This window comes from Cervus canadensis, chromosome 2 (genome assembly GCF_019320065.1).
Source record: "Cervus canadensis isolate Bull #8, Minnesota chromosome 2, ASM1932006v1, whole genome shotgun sequence".
Lineage (NCBI taxonomy): Eukaryota > Metazoa > Chordata > Mammalia > Artiodactyla > Cervidae > Cervus > Cervus canadensis.
The window spans coordinates 31,054,650-31,077,241 of NC_057387.1; the positions used below are offsets into that span (position 1 = coordinate 31,054,650).

The following is a 22,592-nucleotide window of genomic DNA, read 5'->3' on the forward strand; positions in this document are numbered from 1 at the left end:
ATTTTATTATCACCATCTCTTAAATTTACATCACTGTAGAGTTTACGGAGAGCTTTTCTATTCTTGACTTTCACATCTCTGCCGTGGCAGGGTGGGGATTGCCTTCCTTTGACTGAACTGCCCAAGAACAGGCAGGATGGAGGGCAGAGTCCAGGCCCTAAGCCTCCTCTCCAACCCCTCTTCGGGAGCCCACATGGCTCCGGTCCTTTAATTGAAGTGGAATAGGGAAAAGAGCAACGCAGGGATACGCGCCCCGCGGAGAAGGACAAACAGCGAGAGGTCTGCAACTGGACAGAGGCTAAAGCCCTTGCAGGCGGTAGAGGTGAAGGGGTTGGAGAGGTATGCAGCCGCTGAAAACTCCTTCTGGGGTACGTGCCCCAGCCACCTGGACGGTGCACCGACGCTCTCGGAGCGGGCACCCCCCGCGCTTGCCGCGGAGGTAGAGGGAGCCTTCGCGGAGACGCGGGGCTGGGAAAGTCACACTTTCCGGGGCGCCCCACGAAGGGTGGGAGCGAGGTGGTGCCGCCCCTCCGGGACGCGCGTCGGTGCCCTCTGTCACCGCACGCCGCCCCGCCCGGGGCCCAGGGAACAGCGGGCCCGCCCAGGTGCGCCGGGGGTTGGGCCGGAGTCCGGAAGGTGCGCCGCCCCGCCCCAGGCCGGTTCCCTCGGCCTCCCCCCGCGGGAAAGTGAAAGTGTCGCGCCGGCGGAGGTCGCGAGTTGGGGGGCGGGGCCGCCACGGACCTGGGAGCGGGCGCCCGGCACCCGAGGGGCCATGGATGGGCTCGGCCGCCGCCTCCGAGCCAGCCTGAGGCTGAAGCGCGGCCGCTGGGGTTAGTGCGGGCCGGGGCGCGTCCGGGCGAGGGCGCGGGGACGGCCGGGGGACCGCGGACCAGGACGGGAGGCGACGGGGGCGGGGGGCCAGGGCAGGGGTTGCAGAGCGTCGCGATCGATCGGGGAGCAGTCTAGGGGGCATTCCAGGGGCTTGGACAGGGGTCAGGAGAGCTAGAGAGAAAGGGCGCAGGTAGAGGTGGAAACGGGCGGATGGGGAAGGAAGGGGTAGGAGGTCAGAGGAGAAGCCACGCCAGCGGGGGTGAAGCGGAGGCTGTCAGCCAAAGGAAACCGCTGTGGGGCCCCGGGGCCACGTGTCCTTCCAGCCAGGAAGCTGGTGGGGCAACCGCAGGGTGCCTGCAGCGCCCTCACGGGAGACCCTGCCTCTGCTCCCGGCCGCCCACCGCCCCGCCCCGTCCCTCCCCACCCCTGGACTCCCCTCGTGGGAGCCCGCGATTCTGCCCCGCGCAGAGCCGCGGGCTACAAAACCGCTCTTACCGGCTACGTCACCCCCGCCCTACCCCCCACACCCGCACCCAAGGGCGACAAGGAGGCCTGGAGAGTGTGGCCTGGAGCAGAGCCGGGGTGGAGCCGGCTGAGCTGCTTCCATAGAGCCTGGGAACCTGACAAGTTAAACCTCTCTTATCCCTGAGTCCCCATTAGAGAAGCCAGAAGGATTCCTCCCGTCCAGGGTTGTAGGGATTAAATGAGAAGTCAATAATTAGAAGTCAATATTCGTTTCCTTTCTTCTCAGCTGGAGCGCTAGGTTTTGGAAGGAAGGGAATTCAGAATTCATTTTCTTTTTTTATTCATTCAGCACACTCTTTTTGCTGCTTCCCACTAGCCAGTCCTATGGCTCAGCAGCCACAACTCTTAGTCTGTCCAGAGGTCCCACCTTTTGAGAAGCAGGGAACCAATGGAAAAGTAGGGGTCATTCCCAAACAGCCCACCCCTTCTAACATTTGCAGTGAAAAGAGTGAGTGAGATCTCCTTCTATTCCAAGCGCCAGAGCTGGGGAGACCTGGAGGGGGAAACCAGCGCTCCTTCTGCCATTACCCCTGCCCCCACCCCAGCCCTGGCCGTTGTCCCTGAACGCAGGTTTCCATCATCTGGTCATTCTGCCTGTGCTGAGGCAGAGAGGTCAGAGACCATAGGTGGAGACAGAGCCCTGGGTGTGAGTGGTGGCCGGAGCAGAGGCAGGGTGGGGCTGGCGGCCTCTCTTCTCTGCCGAACGCTGTCTTGGTGTCTCCTTGGTCTCGCTCAATCCTCAGAAGCCTGTGTGAATGGAAGGGCTGAGAGAGACCTGTGTGAATGGCTGCTTCTGCAACCCAGAGGAAACATTCCAGTTGTTTCCAGAACAAGGCTGATAATTGTGGCTGGAGGAGCTTCCTGGACAGTGAGGAACTGGGAGATGCACAGCCAGTATTACCTGTCCTGAGGTCTGGCACGCAGCCTGCAGGAAAGTGTGCTCTTTTCATCTTCTGTACTATTCTCCACCTTCCCTGGAGCTTCCCCTCCCTCTTTTGCCCTTTTGGTTCCAAGGCAACTGTGTGGTAGGAGGATGTGCGTGTGTGTGTGTGTGTGTGTGTGTGCGTGCACAGATGCAAGTATAAATCATCCTCTGGGGAGCAGTGGCATGGTCCTGGGTTGAGAGCGGCTGAGCTAGAAGAGGAAGCTTTCAAGACCGAGGGCCCAGAAAGTCTCCTCACCTATATTCCAGCTGGTTCTGGGACTTTTCCTCAGAGGGCTGTGGGAGGGGCTTCCTGGTGGAGGAACAAGTGTAACCAGACTTCTGACTTCTCTAGAAAGGGTGGCTCCCTCTTCTACTTAAAATTCAAGATAATGATTCCTTTCCAGGGCACTGGGGATTAAACGAGATTGTTGTTGTTGTTTAGTGAGAAGCCCTTAGATGAGATGACCCATTATAAACCTGTGTTTGATGGACCTTTTCTCTTCTGTTGTTAACTCCCTTTGAGAGGGAGAAGGAAGCTATCTTTTTTTCTCTGGATTTTCTTGGTCTGCAGCCCAAAAGTCAATCTTCTGCTTGAGTTTGTGAGTTTTGCTGTTCTCTTGGCTTTTCCAATAAAGCAGGAAGAAATGGGCTGAAAATGCAACCCAAACAATTTAGGGAAAGAAATCATTTCCTTAGGTTCCAGAATGATCAGTGAAAAGATTTTGCTTCCCAAGGTCTTTTGCAAACAGGAGGCATCCCACATCTGTGAGATGTTTAGTGTGTACTGCATCCAGAAGGTAGGAGCACGAACATGAAACTCTCATAAGTCCCACCCCCAAGAGATTCTGTTGTATTCCCTAAGTAGTCCCTGAATTACTCTGTGCCTCAGTTTCCCCATCTGATCAGGAGATGCCTGTTCTTCAGATTGGTGGTGAGTATTGTGCAACCTGTCCGTGCAGATAGTGTGGTGACGGATCTGAGTGTTCTGGGTCACTGTTCTCACCATTGCAGTGACTGTAACATTCTTATTTACTGTGACTGTCGTTCTCCCCAGGAGTCATGGCTGGGCCACTGAACAATGGATTTTACTAGTCCACAGAAGTCAGGTCTGGAGCTATTAAGAGCAAGCAGCTGTCTCCCTTATTTCAGCACCCCACTTTTCTCCCAGAAGGCTGTTGATTCTTTGCAGGAGTGGCAGACACTGGCATCAAACCCTTTTGCTGCCAGGCTTCTCTTAGGGACAGCATCTTGGCAAAAGTCCTTCTCTCTTACCATGTACATTTACACACTCAAGAGCTTATGTGAGAATCCCAGGTGATGGATTGCTATTCTGTCTCTTTTCCCCAGCCTCCAGACACAGCATCACTGGAGCCCCAGGGGCCAGCTGTTCCGCTTTTAGCTTGTGTAGAACTGTTGACCTGGACCATCTGGGAAAAAAGACTGAGCAGGAGTAGGGATGGAGTGGACAGCACCCAGATGCTTTCCATTCCACCGAGTGCCCCTCAGGCTGCTGATGCAACCAGTCCCCTCCTGTAGGCCAGGGAGAATGTCCTAAGTCAGTGCTTTCTATCTGGGGGAGGGGTTCTCTGCTGGATCCCTGGCACACGTCCCAGCGAGACAAGTCTGCCTTAGGACATATGGCAGGGGGTGAGAGATGCACCATGGAAGATCCTGCTGCGATATCAGGAACTCTCCAGCCCAGAGATGGACTTTGTTCTCTATTTCCCCACCAGGAGAGGAGATTTTTAGGTTTGTGCTGATATCCAGGAATTGCTCTTGCTTGAACAATTTCTCCACCTAGATAATGGATGAGGTGAAGTCTATTGATGTTAATCAGGGGAGGCCGTGGCAACCTTGCTGCAAGGAGTCTTTGGTCCGTCCTCTTGCTTGCAGTCTTGAAGTCCTAGACATCCCAGAGTGCAGCAGGGGGCAGTGCAGAGGTTAAGAAGTGAAGGATCAGGGATCAGTTATGGAGATTTATGATCCTGGTCCTGGGGCTGATGAGGTCCAGTGCTCACAGTCTGATGTTATCAGGCATTCTTCCTTGTCCGGAGGTTGTACATAAATCCATTGCACAACCTTCAGCCCGGAATTAAAAGCCCTTAGCCCAGTAGCAGCTGGGCTCTGGGGGTGTTTGCCTATGACCTTTTCTCTCACCACACCCTGGGGCTCTTGGGAGGAGCTGAGGTCTGAGCTGCAGTGCCAGGATGCTGCCTCTGTCACTGCAGGCGTTCTGCTGCCTTCCTGGGTCCCGCCGCAGTCTTCTTGCTCAACCGTTGGGTGCACAGGATGGAAACAGCGCTCCCCTATTTGGAAGACAGCGTGTGGCTTGGCTGCATAGAGTCGTTGCTGGAGACTGAACCGGCAGGTGGTTTCTCAAGCTTTCTCTAGCTGGTCTGTATTGGAGGAAAGGGGGCACTCCATGCCTGACAGGCCCAAGAAGATGGAAAGACAAGCGGGAGGCGGGATCCTCAGTCGCTTCCGCAAACGACTGCCTCTACACCGAGCAGGTCTGGACTAGATTACCCACTTCCTTTTTTTCCAGGATGGCCCTCTTCATTGGGGCTGTTTCTTCCCTTGAAATACTTCTTTTTCTTCTTCCTTTTCTATCTCATCCTCCACGCGGTTCTCCCATGTGACCGAGCCGGGAGGTTTCCCCTGTTGGTTTTTAGAGCCGGTCATGCCCTCTGTGGGGGTTGGTGTGGTCACAGCCACGTGGCCCTTGGCCTGTTCTGATTTCTTGAGTCCAGGTTGACTTGGGGGGTGTATTACTTCAGGTAGGCAGGATCTCTACTACATGGGACTGCGGGCCTCCCAGGTGGCCTCCCTGGTACATTTTCTTGGCTTCTGAATCAGTGGTTTCTTTCCTTCTCTTGACTCCTGGTGGTTCCAAATGTTGCAGTTGCACAGAAACTGCCCAGTTGGCTCTGAGCCCGTGCTGGGATGTGAGGCACTGGGCCAGCTCCAGGGACCTCAGCGTGGGCCTGGCCGCCTGGAGATGCGGATGTTGCCAGAATCCCACAGCCTCCACTGGGAACCCGGATCAGTGAAATACCCATGGGCCCTGCTGTCTTGATTTCAGGACCTCCCCAGGACAATGTGGGAGAAGTAGTGAAGGAACCAGAAAGAGCCTTGGAGCACTATCTACCCAACTTTGCTGGAGGCCAGCACTTCTTTGAATACCTCCTCGTGGTTTCTCTCAAAAAAAAGCACTCAGGGGAAGATTATGAGCCCACAATCATCTACCAGTTTCCCAAGGTAAGGATTGAAGGAAGGGGCAACGGGGGCCGAGGGTTCAGCTGTTTGAGGGGCAATGGGGAGGGGTGTGCCCTCTCCCTCCCCCACCCACCCTGCCCGGGCTCCGCTGGAGCTGCCCTGAACTCACTGCTCCCATTTCCTTCAGACCCAGCCCTGTTTTCCGTTATCATCCACAGAATCTAGGTCTGGCCTCTTTGTGGGGAACAGACCTAGGTTCCCTAGCCAGGAAACTAGGTTAGTTCTTCTGCCTTTGGGGGGACCTTCTAAGACTTCCCTGGTGGCTCAGACGGTAAAGCATCTGCCTACAGTGTGGGAGACCCGGGTTCAATCCCTGGGTCGGGAAGATCTCCTGGAGAAGGAAATGGCAATCCACTCCAGTATTCTTGCCTGGAAAATCCCATGGACAGAGGAACCTGGTAGGCTACAGTCCATGGGGTCACAAAGAGTCAGACACGACTGAGCGACTTCCCAATTCCATCCTCAGCCACCCTGTTGAGAAGCTTACCTTCTGCCAGAGGTCCTTGCAGGAATCCCCTCCCTGGGGTGGGAAAGGGAAGGGCAGGCACACGGCTGATGGCCCCAGCCCAAGCATCAGGCTCCTTCTTGTCTGGTCCTGCTGCGGGTGAAGGGGTGGGGTCAAGGCACCCTTCTCATTAACCCTGACGGTGAGGCAACTGAGCTGGCCGCTTCTCTTCTCAGATGTGGTATCTCTCTGATGTGGTCCTTCCAGGAAGCTGGGCGGTCTCTGGGCCTTTCTGTATTCAGCGTGGTCCTGGCCCCCTTCCTGACCATGAACACCATTAGGGATACTGAAGTCCAACTCAGGTTCATGTAGACTTGGCCCAGGAGTGGCTGTTTCAGCCGTGGGATTGTTCCAGCCTGACCCAGAATGCAGTCTGCATGCAGTGATGGGCACAGAGGCAAGCTTTAGGTTGCACACGAGTGGAAAAGCTTATTCTCAGACTGCTTGCTGCTGCTGCTGCTAAGTCGCTTCAGTCGTGTCCGACTCTGTGCGACAACATAGATGGCAGCCCACCAGGTTCCCCCGTCCCTGGGATTCTCCAGGCAAGAACACTGGAGTGGGTTGCCATTTCCTTCTCCAATGCATGAAAGTGAAAAGTGAAAGTGAAGTCGCTCAGTCGTGTCCGACTCAGCGACCCCATGGACTGCAGCCTACCAGGCTCCTCCTTCCATGGGATTTTCCAGGCAAGAGTACTGGAGTGGGGTGCCATTGCCTTCTCAGACTGCTTAGGAGCCTCCAAAGAAGCTCACCAGACCCTAAGCCCTCTCCACCTGCTCCTACCTCCACACCCACCTGTCTCTTTTCCTATCGTAGCGAGAGAACTTGCTTCGGGGTCAACAAGAGGAGGAGGAGCGGCTGCTTGGAGCCATCCCCTTGTTCTGCTTCCCAGATGGGAACGAGCGGGCCCCACTCACTGAGTGTCCCAGGTAATAGCTTGGCTCTGGGCAGGGGCCTGAGATTGGAGGAGAAGGGGACAGTGTGAACCATGTGATTCCTGTGCCCCCTTCATCTGGACTTCTCACCAGCTTCCTTCCTGTTGGGGAGGGACTGGAGTTGATTTGTTTTTTAATATCTTGCCTGGGGTCTCTCGAGGCAAGAGATGTTAACTAAACAGGTTAACCAGTCCCTTCTGTCCAGTAGAAGGGTGAGGTTCTCCTTCCTCTCCTAGAAGTGATTGTCACTGTGTTTTGACTGCCTCTGGCAAAAGATGGACACCAAAGAAGTCCTTTGGTCACGAATGAGATCCTTACATGGCAAAGCCCTTTACACCATGAGTCCTGGAATGTGACTGCCTGAGCTCAAATTTTGGCTTTACCACTATGAGTTGAGTGACCTTGGATAAGGAATACTCCCTCAGAGTCTCAGTTTCTTCATCTTTAAAGTCAGGTTAGTAATTGAACCTTCCTCAGAGTCATTTTGAGAATTAAATGAGATGATGCATTTAGAGCTTGACACCAGTAAGCACTTTACATAAACTGACCGCTGTTATGATTACTCTCAGGATCACTCAGCAGCTCCCATGGCCCTCCTCTCCCCGCTCATCCCCCCTGATGTCGACCACCTTCCTGCTTTAGAACCCAGTGCAAACCAGGCCTTTGTTTGCTCTTCCTCAGGGAGACCTTCTCGTTCGTTCTGACCAATGTGGACGGGAGCAGGAAGATTGGATACTGCAGGCGCCTCTTGGTCTGTGCCACTCAGAATGCCCCCTCCTCTCTGCATCCTATTTTGCCCCACAGCTGGGTTTGCTCCAGCCTCAGCTGCAAAAGCCAAGGCTCCTTGGCAGAGGCGGTTGCAAAGAGAGAGCACAGTCCAGCACCTGCTGCCTTGCTAGTGCCCTGGGCAACCTCACAAGAACAGAGACACGCAGCCCTCCTCACCCACCGAGGGCACCTTTGCTGCTGGGGTTGGGTCTTTACTCTTCCCAGCTTTCAACCGTTCCCTTCTGTGGGAGGCTTCATTCTAGTCTGCTCTCCACCATCTCTATCTAGGCCTTGTTGCCTTGGCCCCTGGGCCCTCCCAGAGCCTAGCTTGGGATTGGGACCTTGAGGTTCAATCCTTGGGTCTCCCCAAGTCACTTTTATGGCACACCCTCCCTAGCTGTTTCTTGTCTCTACAACACACTTGCCCCCTCCTTGTCAACCCCTGAGGCTGTGGGTGCTGACAGAGGCAGTGCTTGCCCGTGAGCCAACCAGCCCCCTCAAGGCCACGGTCTTTTGGTTTCTGTGACTGCTCTGGCCTTCCCAGCTGCCCGTCCCAGGAGTGGGATCCCCCAGCCCCAGCCCCCAGCCCTGTGTCCCATCAGCCGCAGTCGGGCAGAGGCCCTGGAGAGGCTGCGGCACTGAAGGAGCCTGTCTGTCCCTCCGCAGCCCGCCGGCCGTGGTCCTCGCCTCCCCAGGGTGTACTGCATCATCAGCTGCATTGGCTGCTTCGGCTTGTTCTCCAAGGTAGGGGTGGACCAGGATTCCGCCAGTCCTGTCGGGCCTGTTTGGCCTCCAGCTCTGCCCTGGCTGCCTGCCCTGCCTGGACTCCAGGCGCTCCTCCCCCACAGTCGGGGTCAGGCGAGGCACTCTGGAGACACTCAGGCAGAGAGGGGCTTGGGCTTCACCTGGCTTTAGAGAAAAGTCGGAACTGAAACTAGTAGACTGTCTCCCCTGCAGAGAGTTCACTGCCCTCGAGTCTAGGCAAGGTAAGAAAGCAACTAAAGTAGGACATGAGAAGAGCTTCAGGTTAGAAATTGGGAGTTGCAGATTCGTCATCTGTCAGATGAATGTAATGATGCCTCATCTTCCTGTCTCATGGGTTGATGTGAGGTGCAGGTAACATGATATATGGAGAAGACAGAATGCTAAACAAATATAAAGACAATTATACAACGGGGCTTGGGGGACTCCCTCTGATTCCCTCCAGGATAGAGGGGAAGTTGAGGTCTTCTTGTGCCAGTACACCTGAGCCGGGGTTAGAAAGGAGTCCTTCAGGATGGATGGGGCATGTCTTTTTCTTCTTCTTTGTTGTTGTTTTAGTCGCTAAGTTGTGTCCAACTCTCTTGTAACCATGGACTATAGCCCACCAGGCTCCTCTGTCCATGGGATTTTCCAGGCAAGAATACTGAGAGGGTTGTCATTCCTTCTTCAGGGGATCTTCCCGACCCAGAGATCGAACTTGCAGCTTCTGCACTGACAGGTGGATTCTTTACAACTGAGCGACCAGGGAAGCCCATGGGGCATGTGTTGGTGGCCAGGAAAGGGCATCAGTGTGCTGTGCCCCAGACAGACCCCTTGGGGGATGAAGGCAATAAACTCCATCAGCCTTTGCTTGGGCGGATGGTTCATCTGTGTAGGGTTCTGCAGATGGAGGCCGTTCCTGACCCTGGGGAGTCTCCAGTGGAAGTTGGAGGTCAGAGTGGCACCCAAAAGGCCCAGCTTCTAGGCCGCAGCTAGCACAAATGAACATGGTACCATCATGAATGAGGAGTTTACTCTAGGATGACTTCCTGGGGAAGGTAGTTCAGGTTGATGTTAGGAGAAGGGAGGAATATGAATTGGTAGAGAGAGGATGAAAAGAAGAAGGCTAGGAAAAACATCAGGTCGTGTGCAGGAGATAAACAGCAGACTGGTTTTTGCCAAGAGGAAAGAACCCAGTTAAGGATTGGCTGGAGCAACCTTACACATGCAATCTTGGCTGGCAGCCCAGGAGCATTCCTCGAGTCATGTCTCCTGTGGTTCTTTTCCATACAGATCCTGGATGAAGTGGAAAAGAGACATCAGATCTCCGTGGCCATCATCTACCCATTCATGCAGGGCCTCCGAGAGGCAACCTTCCCCGCTCCTGGGAAGACTGTCACCCTCAAGAGCTTCATCCCTGACTCAGGCACTGAGGTGGGTGAGCAAAACGGGGGAGACCCTCCCTGGGTGGAGGGGGCGGGTTCCAGCAGCACCTCCCATCACAGAGTGCCCATTTACCAGGTTAACATTCCAAGAACCTGAGCTAGGCAGGGCCTGGCACTTGGCTAAAATTATTGGCAGAACTTAAAGTCAAACCCCAGTTCTCTGATTTCCTCAAGCTGATGCTCACAAAGACTGCTCACAGTTACTGCTCAAGTAACCAAGATCTTTTTTTTTTAAATAATAAACTATGTAAGTGGAAGCTCCCAGTACTAGAATGGCCTTTGCCTCCAGTTCCCAAACTGCTGCTCTTCACCATTACCTCCCTTATCTCCCTGTGTCTGTCCTTTATCTCTACCTATGGCTTCCACCTGTCTTTTTTTTTATCACCCATCCCCACCCCTGAGTCCCCACCCATTCGGTACTGGGGATGCTATTGCTTTAAGACATTAAACAGACAAAGCAGCAAATAGAAAATTATTTTAAGAATCCCAGTCTTGACCCCTGGTATTCTGGATATTCTGTGTGTCCGTCTGAACTCTGGCTTTCCCATATCAGAATAAGGGGAGGGGTTAGGCTTCTTCACTTACTCAAAAAATAAGTGTGGAAGGCTTGCTATGCCCCAAGTTGTACTATTTTCCAGCTCGTTGTTGTTGTTCAGTCACTAAGTCATGTCCAATTCTTTGTGAGCCCATGGATTGCAGCACGCCAGACTTCCCTGTCCTTCACTATCTCCCTGAGTTTGCTCAAAGTCACATCCATTGAGTTGATGATGCCATCCAACCATCTCATCCTCCGTCACCCACTTCTCCTCCTGCCCTCAATCTTTCCCAGCATCAGGTTCTTTTCCAGTGAGTTAGCTCTTCCCATCAGGTGGCCAGAGTGTTGGAGTTTGAGCTTCATTAGTCCTTCCAATGGATATTCAGGACTGATTTCCTTTAGGATTGACTGGTTTGGTCTCCTTACTGTCCAAGGGACTCTCAAGAATCTTCTCTAACACCACAGTTCAAAAGCATCAATTGTTTGGTGCTCAGCCTTCTTTATGGTCTAACTCTCACATCCATACATGAATACTAGCTTTGACTATACAGACCTTTGTCAGCAAAGTGATGTCTCTGCTTTTTAATACAGTCTTGGTTTGTCATAGCTTTCCTTCCAAGGAGTAAGCGTCTTTTAATTTCATGGATGCAGTCACTGTCCACAGTGATTTTGAAGCCCAAGAAAATAAAGTCTGTCACTGTTTCCTTTTTTTTTGCCCCCTCTATGTGCCATGAAGTAATGGGACCAGATGCCATGATCTCAGTTTTTCAAAAACTGTTGAGTTTTGAGCTAACTGATTCTGGCTACAAAATGGTAAATAAAAACAAATGTGGTCCCTGACCTCATGGAGCTAAAAGTCTAGTGGGGGAGACAGACTTAAATAAATAAACACACAAATAAATAGATCATTGAAAATTATATTGACGGAAGGAAAAGAAAACAGGATGCTACACGAGAAAATGATGAGAAACGTGTGTTGCATTATGTGGCCAAGGAAGGCTTCTAAGATATAAAGGAGGATAAGAATGAAGAGAGAAAATACTGTAAGTCAACTACATTTCAATGAAAAGCTAGTTAACTAATTAAAAAAAAAAGAATGAGGGACTTCCCTGGTGGTCCAGTGGCTAAAACTCCATGCTGCCAATGCAGGGGGCCCAGGTTCATTCCCTGGTCGGGGAACTGGTTTCCACATGCTGCAACTTAAACTCAGTGCAGCCAAATAAATAAATAAAACAAAAAAGTATTTTTTAAAATGAAAGGCAACCTAGGGGAGGGAAGTACCTCGGGCAGGAAAGAAGGAAGGCATGTGGAAGGAACAGAAGGGAGTTGATGTGGGGAAGCAAGGTGGTGGAGGAGGTGAGGGAGGCAGGGTGTTGCGAGCCACATAGAGGTTTACAGCAGCATTACCCTCAGAGCAGAGGGGAACCATGGATGGTTTTTTAGTAGCTGGGAGGTAGGATCAGATATACTCTTTTGGGGAGGATAGGGCAGAGGTAGGTAGAGACCCAGCTTTCTGGGGCTTGTGTGATTTTTCAGTGTGGTAACAGCCTCTCTCTTTGGTTTCCCGACAGTTCATTTCCCTGACGCGTCCCCTGGATTCCCACTTAGAGCACGTGGATTTTAGGTCTCTCATGCGTTGCCTCAGTTTTGACCAGATCCTTCAGATCTTTGCCTCTGCAGTGCTGGAAAGAAGAATCATCTTCTTGGCAGAAGGTCTCAGGTTAGTCCAGTCACTGAGCAGGTCCCCTGAACTGACTGGCATCCCTGGGTTCCAGGGGGCAGACAGGACGGTTCTCCAAGGAACCCAGGCTCTAGGACCTGTGTGTTCACCTTTCCTCCACACTGTCTTGATCTGCACTAAAGCCTAGAAAATAGCTGCTGTAATAGCTGTTGTAATTCCCTGTTCCTGTCTCCAAACTTGATCGCTGCCTAAGCCTGAAGGAGGTTTGTGATTTAGCTCTGAGAAGTGCATGAGGCATTCTTGTGACAGCCTAGGAGAAAACCAGTTAGGGTGGATGCAGAGAGGATTCTGCTCCTGAAAGGCTGAGGGAAGACAGGGCAGGAAGATGCTATGTATAATGGTATGGAGGTCAAACCCATTATCCTAGTGGCAAACACACCTCATTTGTCCATTTATTTACTCATTCAACAAATACTTATTGTGTGTCAACTGTTAACCAGACGCCCAGCATCAGGGAGATACAGACAAACAAAAGATGGCCCTAGACCTAAAGGGGATATAGACTTACTCCTGATTGAAAGGAAGCTTAGGTGTTGAAATCAGCAGAACAATTCAAGTTCTTTTCTTCTACCTTTAGCAACATGGTGTTCCTTAGGTTAGTTTCTTAACTTCTTATATTTTTTGGATGCATGGGCATGTGGAATCTTTAGTTCCCCGACCAGGGATTGGACCTGTACCCTTTGCGTTGGAAGTGCAGAGTCTTAAACACTGACTCACCAGGGAAGTCCCTAGTTTCTTAACTTTTTGAAGTCATGATCTCCTTACCTGTAATTGGACAGATTGACTGTACCTACCTCATAAGGGCGTAGTAAGGATTAAATGAAGCAATGCACTTTAGGTACCTAGCACCCTGCCAGGCCCACACTGGTAAATGCCAGTTATTTTTCTTAATAATAATTTCATAGTTGAGTATATCCCTGTATAGTGTATAGTTGAAGCAGAATACTATCATATCTTGGCCTCTGCCTCTTTGAAGCTTCAAGTCTGGTTAAGACATGGGGAGATATATGACAGATGGAGACAGGAGAAAAATTTTAAGACAGTAGAAGGTTGACTCATTTATGTCTGGGGATGGAGAAAGCTGCTTATGTTGAGCTGACAATCCTGGTTTTATCTTTTAGGAAAGAAGAAGGAAAGCACTTTAGGGACACAAATGTTAGACCAGAGGGTCAGGTGAATGTCATGGGTTTTAAAGGAAAGGAAGTTTGGGCAGGCAGTGGGGTCTGTGTAAAAACCCGTGATAACCAAAAAGGCACCGTGTGTGCGTGCAAAGTTGCTTCAGTCATGTCCAACTCTTTGCAACCCTGTGGACTGTAACCTGCCAGGCTCATCTGCCCGTGGGCTTCTCCAGGCAAGAATACTGGAGTGGGTTGGCAGGCCCTCCTCTGATCTTCACAACCCAGGGACAGAACCCGCATCTCTTGTCTCCTTCATTGGCAGGTGGGTTTTTTACCACTAGCGCCGCCTGGGAAGCCCCAGAAGGCACCAGTTGTGGGCTAATCCTTGTGGGAAGTGGTGTAAATCTCTTGCTTTAGACATAGCTCTTCCACTCTTGGCCCTTTAGGGCAGGGATCACCAACCCCCAGGCACTGGTCCATGGCCTGGTAGGAACTGGGCCACACAACAGGAGGTGAGCAGCCGAATAAAGCTTCATCTGTATTTACAGCCGCTCCCCACCAACTCCCATTACCATCTGAACTCTGCCTCCTGTCAGAGTAGTGGCGGCGTTAGATTCTCATAGGAGCACAGACCCTACTGTGAACTGTGTGTGCAAGGGATCTAGGTTGCATGCTCCTCGTGAGAATTTAATGCCTGATGATCTGAGGTAGAACTGAGGTGGTAATGCTAATGCTGGGGACCTGCTGCAAATACAGATTATCATTAGCACAATAAATGTAATGTGCTTGAATCATCTTGAAACCATCCCACCCCTCCCCTGCAACCCCAGCCCTCGGTCTGTGGAAAAAATGTCTTCCATGAAACTGGTTACTGGTACCAAAAAGTTTGGGGACTGCTGCTGTAGGCAACTGAGACGTTTCTGTTGTGGCTAGAGCTGGGATTCTGGCTTTTGCCCCTTAGGGTCAAAGTGAAGGGGACTCCAGGTGTCAGCTGGCCTGGAGACAGGCAAAGGTTGGCAGGACTCACCTCTCAGGCGTTAACTTTCTTCAGGGAAACCCCACCACTCCCCACTTCCTTCCTACACTGAATATTTCAGATCTCTGCTGCTCAGTCAGGAAAGGGACTTCCAGTCAGCTTAAGCCTTGACTAGACTCTCAGAGACTCTATCTTTCTAACTCAGGAAGTGCTAGCTTGATACGAAGAATTGAAACAAGGTTTCCGCATCTGTGTTTTTGTTGGCCTTGGCTTTGGGGCAGTTTGGAGAAATGAAGAGCCACTAAAGCTAGTGGAGAATAGAGAAGACAGGGAGGGTGTGTGTGTTGGAAGGGTAAAAGGGAGGGTGGCGTGAGGGGACTTGGGTCTGAGTCGTGACTTAGGCAATAATTATACAGGGAATGCTTCCTTGGAAAGGGTGGAGGAGTCCTCTCAGGGGGACTTTCCGGGTGGGAATTGCTGGTCAGAGGTTCCTGGAATCCAGGAATTTCCCAAGCAAGCTCAGGCACCAACCTGATAAGTTTAAATAACCACGAGTGGTCAGAGGGAGCCGTGAGAGTTAAGGCCTGGGGATGAGAGATAAGGAGGAAGTAGACTTGACCTCTCTGCTACACCCCAGTGTTTACATGTTTGTCTCCTTAACTACACTGAGTGCTTTAAAAGCACGGCCAGTCTTTTGCTTCCTGGTACCCACATCCCTAACACAGTGGTGAACATAGAAAAGGGGCTCCATCAATGATCAATGACCTCATAGAGGGAAGACATTTCTTCTTCCTCCTCCTCTCTTTAAAGACACTCCCTCCACCCCCAGTGGAAAAGAAGAATCACATAGAGGCCCCATACTTGACGAGGGGAGCCTCAGCCTCTTCTGGTTTCCACCCCTCCCCTCCCAGCATCGGGTAGCCACAAGCTCTGAGACCGGCATGGCTCCCAGACTTGCTGAGGCTCCGGCACAGCCAGCACGAGCCGCTGCAGCCTTGGCGGGCGGTGGGGAGGCGGCGCGGGCGGGGGCCTGGGGGCCCCTCTGACTCTCACTCTCTGTGCCCTGTCCCCAGCACCCTGTCTCAGTGCATCCACGCTACTGCCGCGCTGCTCTACCCCTTCAGCTGGGCCCACACCTACATCCCCGTGGTCCCCGAGAGCCTGCTGGGAACTGTCTGCTGCCCCACTCCCTTCATGGTTGGAGTCCAAATGCGCTTCCGGCAGGAGGTTTTGGACAGCCCCATGGAAGAGGTATGATGCAGCAAGAAGGGGGCCTGATTTGGAGCCAGGCAGACCTGGATCCGGATCCCACCTCTGCTGCTAATAGCTGTGTGATTTTGTGGCAAGTTGCTTAACCTCTTTAAGCCTCAGCTTCCTCATCTGTAAAACTGGAGTGGCAATGTTTAGACCCTAAGGATCCTAGGGGGAAAAATCAGCATAAAGCACCTAGCCTGGTGCCTGACATATAGCTGATACTCAGTAAGTGCTCCCTTCTCTGAATGATTTCCGTTTGGACTTAAGGGGCAACACATGGCTTATTTGGGCTTCACCCAACTGTACTAGGCCAGCTAGTCCTAGTGAGCAGGCCCTGGGTGTCCCATTTTTCTTCTGAATGGACAAGCACAGCTGGTCTGTACAACACACACCCCACTGGAATTTATTCACGTTGCTTGGAAGTGAACGAACAGTCTTCCTGGAAACAATGAGTCTTGAAAATGCAGATTTTTTTTGTAGTAGGGGTCATCCTTCCAATTAGCTCAGAGCTCAGTTGGTTAATGAGGATATAGGTCCAAATCCCCTTTGATTTTGTCGGCCTCTTGTGTCTTGGCAGTGCCCCCAGATACACCAAAGAGCTCAGTGGTGAGAATGGGTGTTCATAACATAAACCTCCCTCCAGTGTTGGAAGAACAACTTCTGCTTTGCTTGAGTTGTCAATAGAGACTTTCAAGAGATAGCACATTACTATAATCTCAAGCCAAAAGAGCTACTGAGGTTGGTCTGGCTAACCATCGACTCCCTCTGTGTAGACAGAAAAGGAAGCGGCAGAGCCTTGAAGTAAGCTACTGGAGGCATGCGACCAGCCCTAGTGGGAAGACTTCCTCCATTTACGTAAGAAATAACCAAGGTCCAGAGAGCTCAATCCACTTATCGAGGCTGCACAGGCAATCCCGGAATCTAGCAGAGATAGAAGCAAAGCACCTCTTCCGCAGAGTGCTGCTGGGAAGTAAAGAAGCAGGCTGTTTCCCTTCCTTGCCTCCCCAGCCCACCCTGCCCTTCTCAGAACTGCTGAGTACACATGCCCTTTGAGCCAACCTCTGCCTTGTGACTAACTGGGACAGAGTATCAGCCCCACGTTTAGTAATACGACTCAATAAATGTCCCAATCCCAGAAGTTATGAAACTTCCTGATGCTGCAGCGCCATCTTCTTGGACGCTGTGATTCCTCCCCCAGTGGCCTGGCGGGGAGACACCCCAAGGCTAGTCAGACTCCAGCTTGTGCTGTCCAAGAGCTCCAGCTGATGAAATGGTCAGGGGGTAGGGATGGGAGAGGGCAGGGAGATAGGTCAGGGAGAGAGATGGGGCATTCCTTGACTCCCAGGTCAGCTCTTTGGAAGGGCTCCTTGGACAGACAGTAATATACTCAAGTACTGGAAAGATTTCTGGGAGCAACCTCAGAAAGAAATTCTTCATACATGCCCTTACCTCCCAGCCCACAAGTGAACAGCCTGCCCTAAATGAAGGCATCTGAGCGTATGTATACAAGTGGTTTCACGCCTGAACTAGTTCAACTTTTCTCCCCTGATGATGGATAATTACAGTGCCTGCTCTGTCTTTTGGCACACATTCCTATTTCTCTCTTCTTTTTATTTGGGAGAAGGGTGCACGGAGGGATCACTCACCCTCTTGTCGAGACCAAGGTCACAAACTGAAAAGAGGGTCCCAGCAGGCATTTTAAATGGCCAACACAAGCTCTGGGGGATTATGATAAACTGCTGAGCACCTGCCTTGCCTAAAGGAGGCAGCTGTAACTCAGTTCCCTCTGAATGTGGATCAGCGTTAGAGCTCCTGACTTTTCCAGAGAACCCCTGGACCCAAATTCTATGTGAAATTTTTTAATTTAAATATTGGAAACTAATTCAATGATTTGAAAATTCTCTGAGTCTCAAAGAAACAGGTCTGTAGGTTGGAATCTAACTGGCAGGATGCGTATTGGTCTTCTCCAGTCTAGACTGAAGGCCCCTTAGGCTGTGTTGGAGCTGATACTAGAACTCAGGTCACCCAAGTTACGGCCCTATGCTTGTCCTACCTGCACCCTACAAACATGTGATTACTGCCTTTCCGTCCCTCCTCCTGTTGAGCCCAGGCTTCTTTTCTCCTCTCACTCTTCCCTGCTGAAGGTCCAAAGCTCTTGTGGGAGTTTTAATAATTTTTATTTATATATTTTTGGCTGTGCTGGGTCTTCATTCCTGTGTGGGCTTTTCTCTTGGGGTTGCAGAGGGCAGGGGGCATGCAGGCTTCAGTAGTTACAACACCTGGGTTCAGTAGTTGTGGCACATGGGCTCAGGTGCTCTGTGGCATGTGGGATCTTCCCTGAATCAGGGATCGAACCCACGTCTCCTGTGCTGGCAGGCAGATTCTTTATCACTGAGCCACCAGGGAAACCCTGTGGGAGTTTTAAAAATGGAATTCTAGGCAATTGTACATAAAGTTGTTGTAAGCATTAAAAAAAAAAAAAAATCAAAAGATGCCCATCCCTGTCCTAAAACTCACCAGAGGGAAGGGAACTGAAGAACTGTAGGAAGAATGATGCACTACCAAGGACAACACAACCCAGGCTTGGAAACTGGTTCTACCCTTTGCTGGCAGTATCACCTCAGGCAGTTTAACTTCTTTGGGTGTTTCCTCACCTGCGTAACAGGCATAGTAGCTGCCTCTGCAGGAGCATTGGGAGGATTAAATGAGATAAGATGTGCAGAGCACAGTGTGTGCCATGCACGTAAGGCTTCACACATAGAAGTTATTACTATGATCGATGCTTTTTTATTAAGGGAGTGACTGGCTTCAATTTACCCATGTTGTGTACCCCATCTTCCTTAGCTCTCTCCCCTATTTCCTGCTTCCTATGCCCTCCTGCCCTTTTCTCAGGAAAGAGTGGGTGGTGAGAAAGGTGTATCAGACAGGAAATGAGAACTGAAGATGCTGATTTTGTTGTTACTTGGGCTGAAAGGTACAGCCACAGGCAGAAACGGAGAAAGGGGGAGAAAACAAGCTGTCCCGTTTTTATTTCAGGTCCTGCTGGTGAATCTTTGTGAAGGAACCTTCCTAATGTCAGTAAGTGTCTGGGTTCAGATCCCTTGCAGACCCACAACCAACTCAACTACTCTTGGCTCATCAAAGTTCCACTACTTTAAAAAACTTGAAGTATGCTAACAAGACTTCATCTCTTTCAAGGAGAGTGTGACTTCACGAGGCAGTCGGTGTTAGTGCTTTTAGAGCAAGGACATAGTCCGAGTACCAGAGGGACAGAGACTTTCTAGTGTTTAGAGTTGAAGCTTCTTTTGTTTCTCTTGTATGTGGCCAATGATTTGGGGGTGGAATGGGGTGTAGAATTCATGCCTCACATTCTCGTTCAACACTTCACACCTGCTCCCTGACTGCTTGACCTCTGACTCTGTCCTCTCCTAGGTTGGTGATGAAAAAGACATCCTACCACCCAAGCTTCAGGATGACATCTTAGAATCTCTTGGTCAGGGCATCAAGGAGTCACAGAGTAAGTCCCAGGTCCCTCTTATTCTGGCTTTCTCCAAAGTTTAAGGGCATGATTCCCAAAAATTCCCTTCTAGAGCTAAAAGGGATTCACTCCACAGTCCTGGGCTAGTCCAAGAGGCCTTGATCCTAAAGGGCAAGTATGAGATTTTATTCTTCCTAAGCAATGGTGACCCCATCTCCAGTCTCACATTTTCATCAACCAGTAATTATGAACCCTGCCTCACCCCACCCCTTGCCCAAGAGCTTTCAGCCTACAATGAAAGCCACTTAGAGGTAAGTTTTCATCCTTCTGCTGCCCCTGAGATGGTCTCTTTATATCCCCTGCAGCTTCTGAACAAATCAATGAGCATGTTTCAAGGCCTTTTGTGCAGTTCTTTGTCAAGACTGTGGGCCACTATGCTTCCTACATCAAGTGGGAGGCGAATGGGCAAGGCCGCTTCCAAGAACGGGCCTTCTATAAGGCTCTGACCTCCAAGGCCAACCGCCGGTTTGTGAAGAAATTTGTGAAGACCCAGCTCTTCTCCCTTTTCATCCAGGAAGCTGAAAAGAGCAAGAACCCTCCTGCAGGTACGCAGTGAGAGCTCCCTATCAGCCCAAGCCCAGATGGTCACTGCCTCCAAGTCAGGTGTGGTCCTAGGAGGGGAGGGAAGAGCACTTCTAAGAGAGGTTCACGAAAACAGCTGTGATCTTATCAAATCGGGTTGGAAAGAAAGATCCCGAAGCCTAAGAAAATGCCTCCGAGGCTGATGTTTTGTAGACGTTGCTCTGTTCATCAGCCAGTAGGAGGACCTTTGCTTTCTGTTTTAGTCTAGAGCTAATTCCTACTAATTATTCTGTTTTAGGCCCCCGTAGGAGCCTAATCGAATACCTAGATCTACAAAGGCCTAGGATGGCATGGGGATCCTGGGGGGAATGTGGGTACAGTGGGGGAGCATGGGCCGCAGACATTGAGAGTATCTCTGACCCTTGTTCTTGAGCTCATCTTAGCCTGCCTGGCCAGGTTAGCTGCCTCTAACAGCTGTATCTCTAACTTCACAGATTATTTCCAAAAGAAAATACTTGAATATGAGGAACAGAAGAAACAGAAGAGACCAAAGGAAAAGACTGTGAAGTAAGAGCCGTGTTGAACACAAGTGACTAGACCTATAGGCCAGTAGTGGACTTTTACCCCTGCCAGCACGGTAGGATGTGAAGCTCTCAGTCAATAGAATCCACAGCCTTCTTCCGAGTCCTGGTAACCAGGTCTCGCTTCAAGTTGGTGTCTTGAGTTTGGGATTCCTGAAATCAGCTTTCTCGAGACTTTGGAAGGCTCTGACCTCTGTGCTCAGAGCTGGGCACATAGCTGCCTTTTCTGCAGAGGTGACACAGGGCAAGAGACAGTAGTAGAGGTGGTGTAGAGCCCCAGAAGTTTCTGGAACTGCCCTCTCCCAGGAAGCACTATTACAAAATCCTCCACAGAGAAACAAGCTGTCACCCAAATGCTCAGTTTCTTCACACATAAACAGAGGTCTGTGGACATGTGAGGATAAGAATAAAGATGAAAATCTTCCTGCTGTTTACACGTGTATCTCTGGCTTCCACTATGGAGAGATAACCAGCAAAACAAGGCAAGAGATGTGAGAATAAACTGGACTAGATGTGGAGGATCTGGCAACAGTGCCCAGAACTCTGGTGCTGTGTCTGGAGTAGTAGAATGATGGGCATCAGGAAAGCCTTCTACTAGGAAAGGTGAGGGATACTGGTAAACACAGCGGCAGTACTGAGGATACAGCGGCGGTTCTTGGTCCAAGTTAGGTGTTCTTTCCAGAATCCTGGGACGAAAGGCTGCTAGCCTTTCATGAAATATTTGAAGTTGAGAGTAACTTGACAGTAGGAATCTCAGCTGAAGAAGCCAGTGAAGAACACTACATTGTTTCCATCAATGGGTCTGTCCGCCCATCACTTCTAGTTTGGAACTTTCTGTTTTAGACATCCTACTTCCAACTTCATTATTGTGAGAAGCCAGTTCAACTCTTTGGCTAAGGGCAGAGGGATCTCCTCATTGACATTTTTTCTTTCGGAAGAAAAGAGAATCATCATCTTAAAAGTCCAAAGTTTAGTAGTCACCTGGTCCCTCTTCCCTCTGAATCTCTACTGACAGCTTCTGTTTAAATACTGTAAGGGATGGGAAACTTTTAGGAAGCATCCTGTTTTTCAAAAATTCCATCTTTTTAATGTGTGTATGTGCATGTGGCCCTCACAGGCCCCTGGATTCTGTACAGAGAACACAAATGTTGTTGCAGGATGGAATAGGAGACTGGGGTTACTGAATTGAAGTTAAAGTCAATATAATTTCATTTCAGGGGCACAGACACCTACCGCAGGTGGCACATGTCCTACTGTGCACATACCACCCCAAACTAGGCTGCTACTCTTCACAGCTTCCAAGGGTCAGTGCACTTTTTTAGGTCGTTCCTAATCCTAGTTGTACCTCAGGACTGGAATCCTGGGGAGTTTATGAAAATATGAGGCTTCATCTTTAACCTTCCAAATCATCATGAAAGACAGGACATGGGAACCCATATTTTTAAAACTTCTTCAGCTGATTCTGACACCTAACCAGGTATATAATATGCTCACAAGAATCAGGACCAACTGAGGTTTACTATAAACATAACTTGATCTCATGTTGATGGTTATCTAGAGCTGAAGGAAGCACACACCAAATACCTAGATGTCTTCCAGATTTCCATTATGCTGAAAAAGATTCTAGCACCTCAGTCTGTAGCTTTAGCTCACTAAAACCTAGTATAGTGTAGAAGATAATGCTGGACCAGGATTCAGAAGATATGGATTCTAGTCTCCATTTGGAAAAGGAACAACTGTTGTGCCACTGGTATGCCATTTAGCTTCTCCAAACCTCAGTTTCCACTGTAGGCAATTAACATCTGCTGTGTCTATCTCATAAGACGATGTAACTCTGCCAAAGTTAATTATCCTTCCTTCTTTTTCCCTTTGTCCTACCTTGTGACATTTGATCTGCCCTAGCATTTTCTTGTATGAACGTCTCTACCCCAGATGCTGGAGAAGTTGCTAGCAAGCAAAGATAATGAAAACTTCCTTTTCCAGCTACATTCTAGCAAATAAATGAATAGTTTCACTACCACTGCTAATCAAGATTACATGGAATTGATGGAATCATTAGAAGTGCAAGAAAGAGTTCTGGTTGCCAGGCAAAGCAGCACAGCTGTTGTGTATCCATGATTATGGAAACAGGGTATAAATAATAATCAATAGTAAGATACCTCATTTTAGTCAATAGTTTAAACCTTTGCTGTTTTTCTGCCTCTTCATTCAAGCAATTGAACTATACACAACAGAAACAGATCTGGTTTATAGTTACTGAGGACACCTGTTTTTTGTTTCAAACTTGTAGCCAGAAAAGGAGAGTGCAAATATTCAATAATTTCCAAGAGAGGCACAAGCCTCTCTTATTTTACACCTGGGGGAAGGGCTTGAGATTCT

The 22,592-nt window shown here is 50.3% G+C and overlaps 1 protein-coding gene across 4 annotated transcripts; it reads left to right on the forward strand.

Annotated features, from left to right (window-relative positions):
• The first annotated feature begins 604 nt into the window (after positions 1 to 604).
• Positions 605 to 20,647, forward strand: DENND2D (DENN domain containing 2D). Of its 4 annotated transcripts, none has more exons than XM_043460347.1 (13): positions 605 to 830; positions 4,510 to 4,649; positions 5,364 to 5,539; positions 6,876 to 6,988; positions 7,676 to 7,745; positions 8,429 to 8,506; positions 9,797 to 9,937; positions 12,055 to 12,203; positions 15,392 to 15,569; positions 18,609 to 18,650; positions 19,005 to 19,089; positions 19,416 to 19,655; positions 20,127 to 20,647. In XM_043460347.1, the coding sequence occupies exons 2-13, from the start codon at positions 4,571 to 4,573 to the stop codon at positions 20,201 to 20,203; spliced, it is 1,428 nt and encodes a 475-aa protein (XP_043316282.1). In that variant the 5' UTR covers positions 605 to 830; positions 4,510 to 4,570; the 3' UTR covers positions 20,204 to 20,647. The 4 variants fall into 4 exon arrangements, with proteins under 4 accessions (XP_043316282.1, XP_043316283.1, XP_043316279.1 ...); XM_043460344.1 differs by lacking the exon at positions 605 to 830 and adding an exon at positions 1,618 to 2,267; XM_043460348.1 differs by lacking the exon at positions 4,510 to 4,649 and having other exon boundaries at positions 607 to 830.
• The last annotated feature ends 1,945 nt before the right edge of the window (positions 20,648 to 22,592 follow it).

Excerpts from the sequence above, each read along its gene's own strand:
- DENND2D (XM_043460344.1), top strand. The coding sequence starts at position 2,140 with ATGGCTGCTTCTGCAACCCAGAGGAAACATTCCAGTTGTTTCCAGAAC. Across the intron at positions 8,507-9,796 it reads GCTTCGGCTTGTTCTCCAAG|ATCCTGGATGAAGTGGAAAA; the intron begins GTAGGGGTGGAC and ends TTTTCCATACAG. Across the intron at positions 19,656-20,126 it reads GAGCAAGAACCCTCCTGCAG|ATTATTTCCAAAAGAAAATA; the intron begins GTACGCAGTGAG and ends CTAACTTCACAG.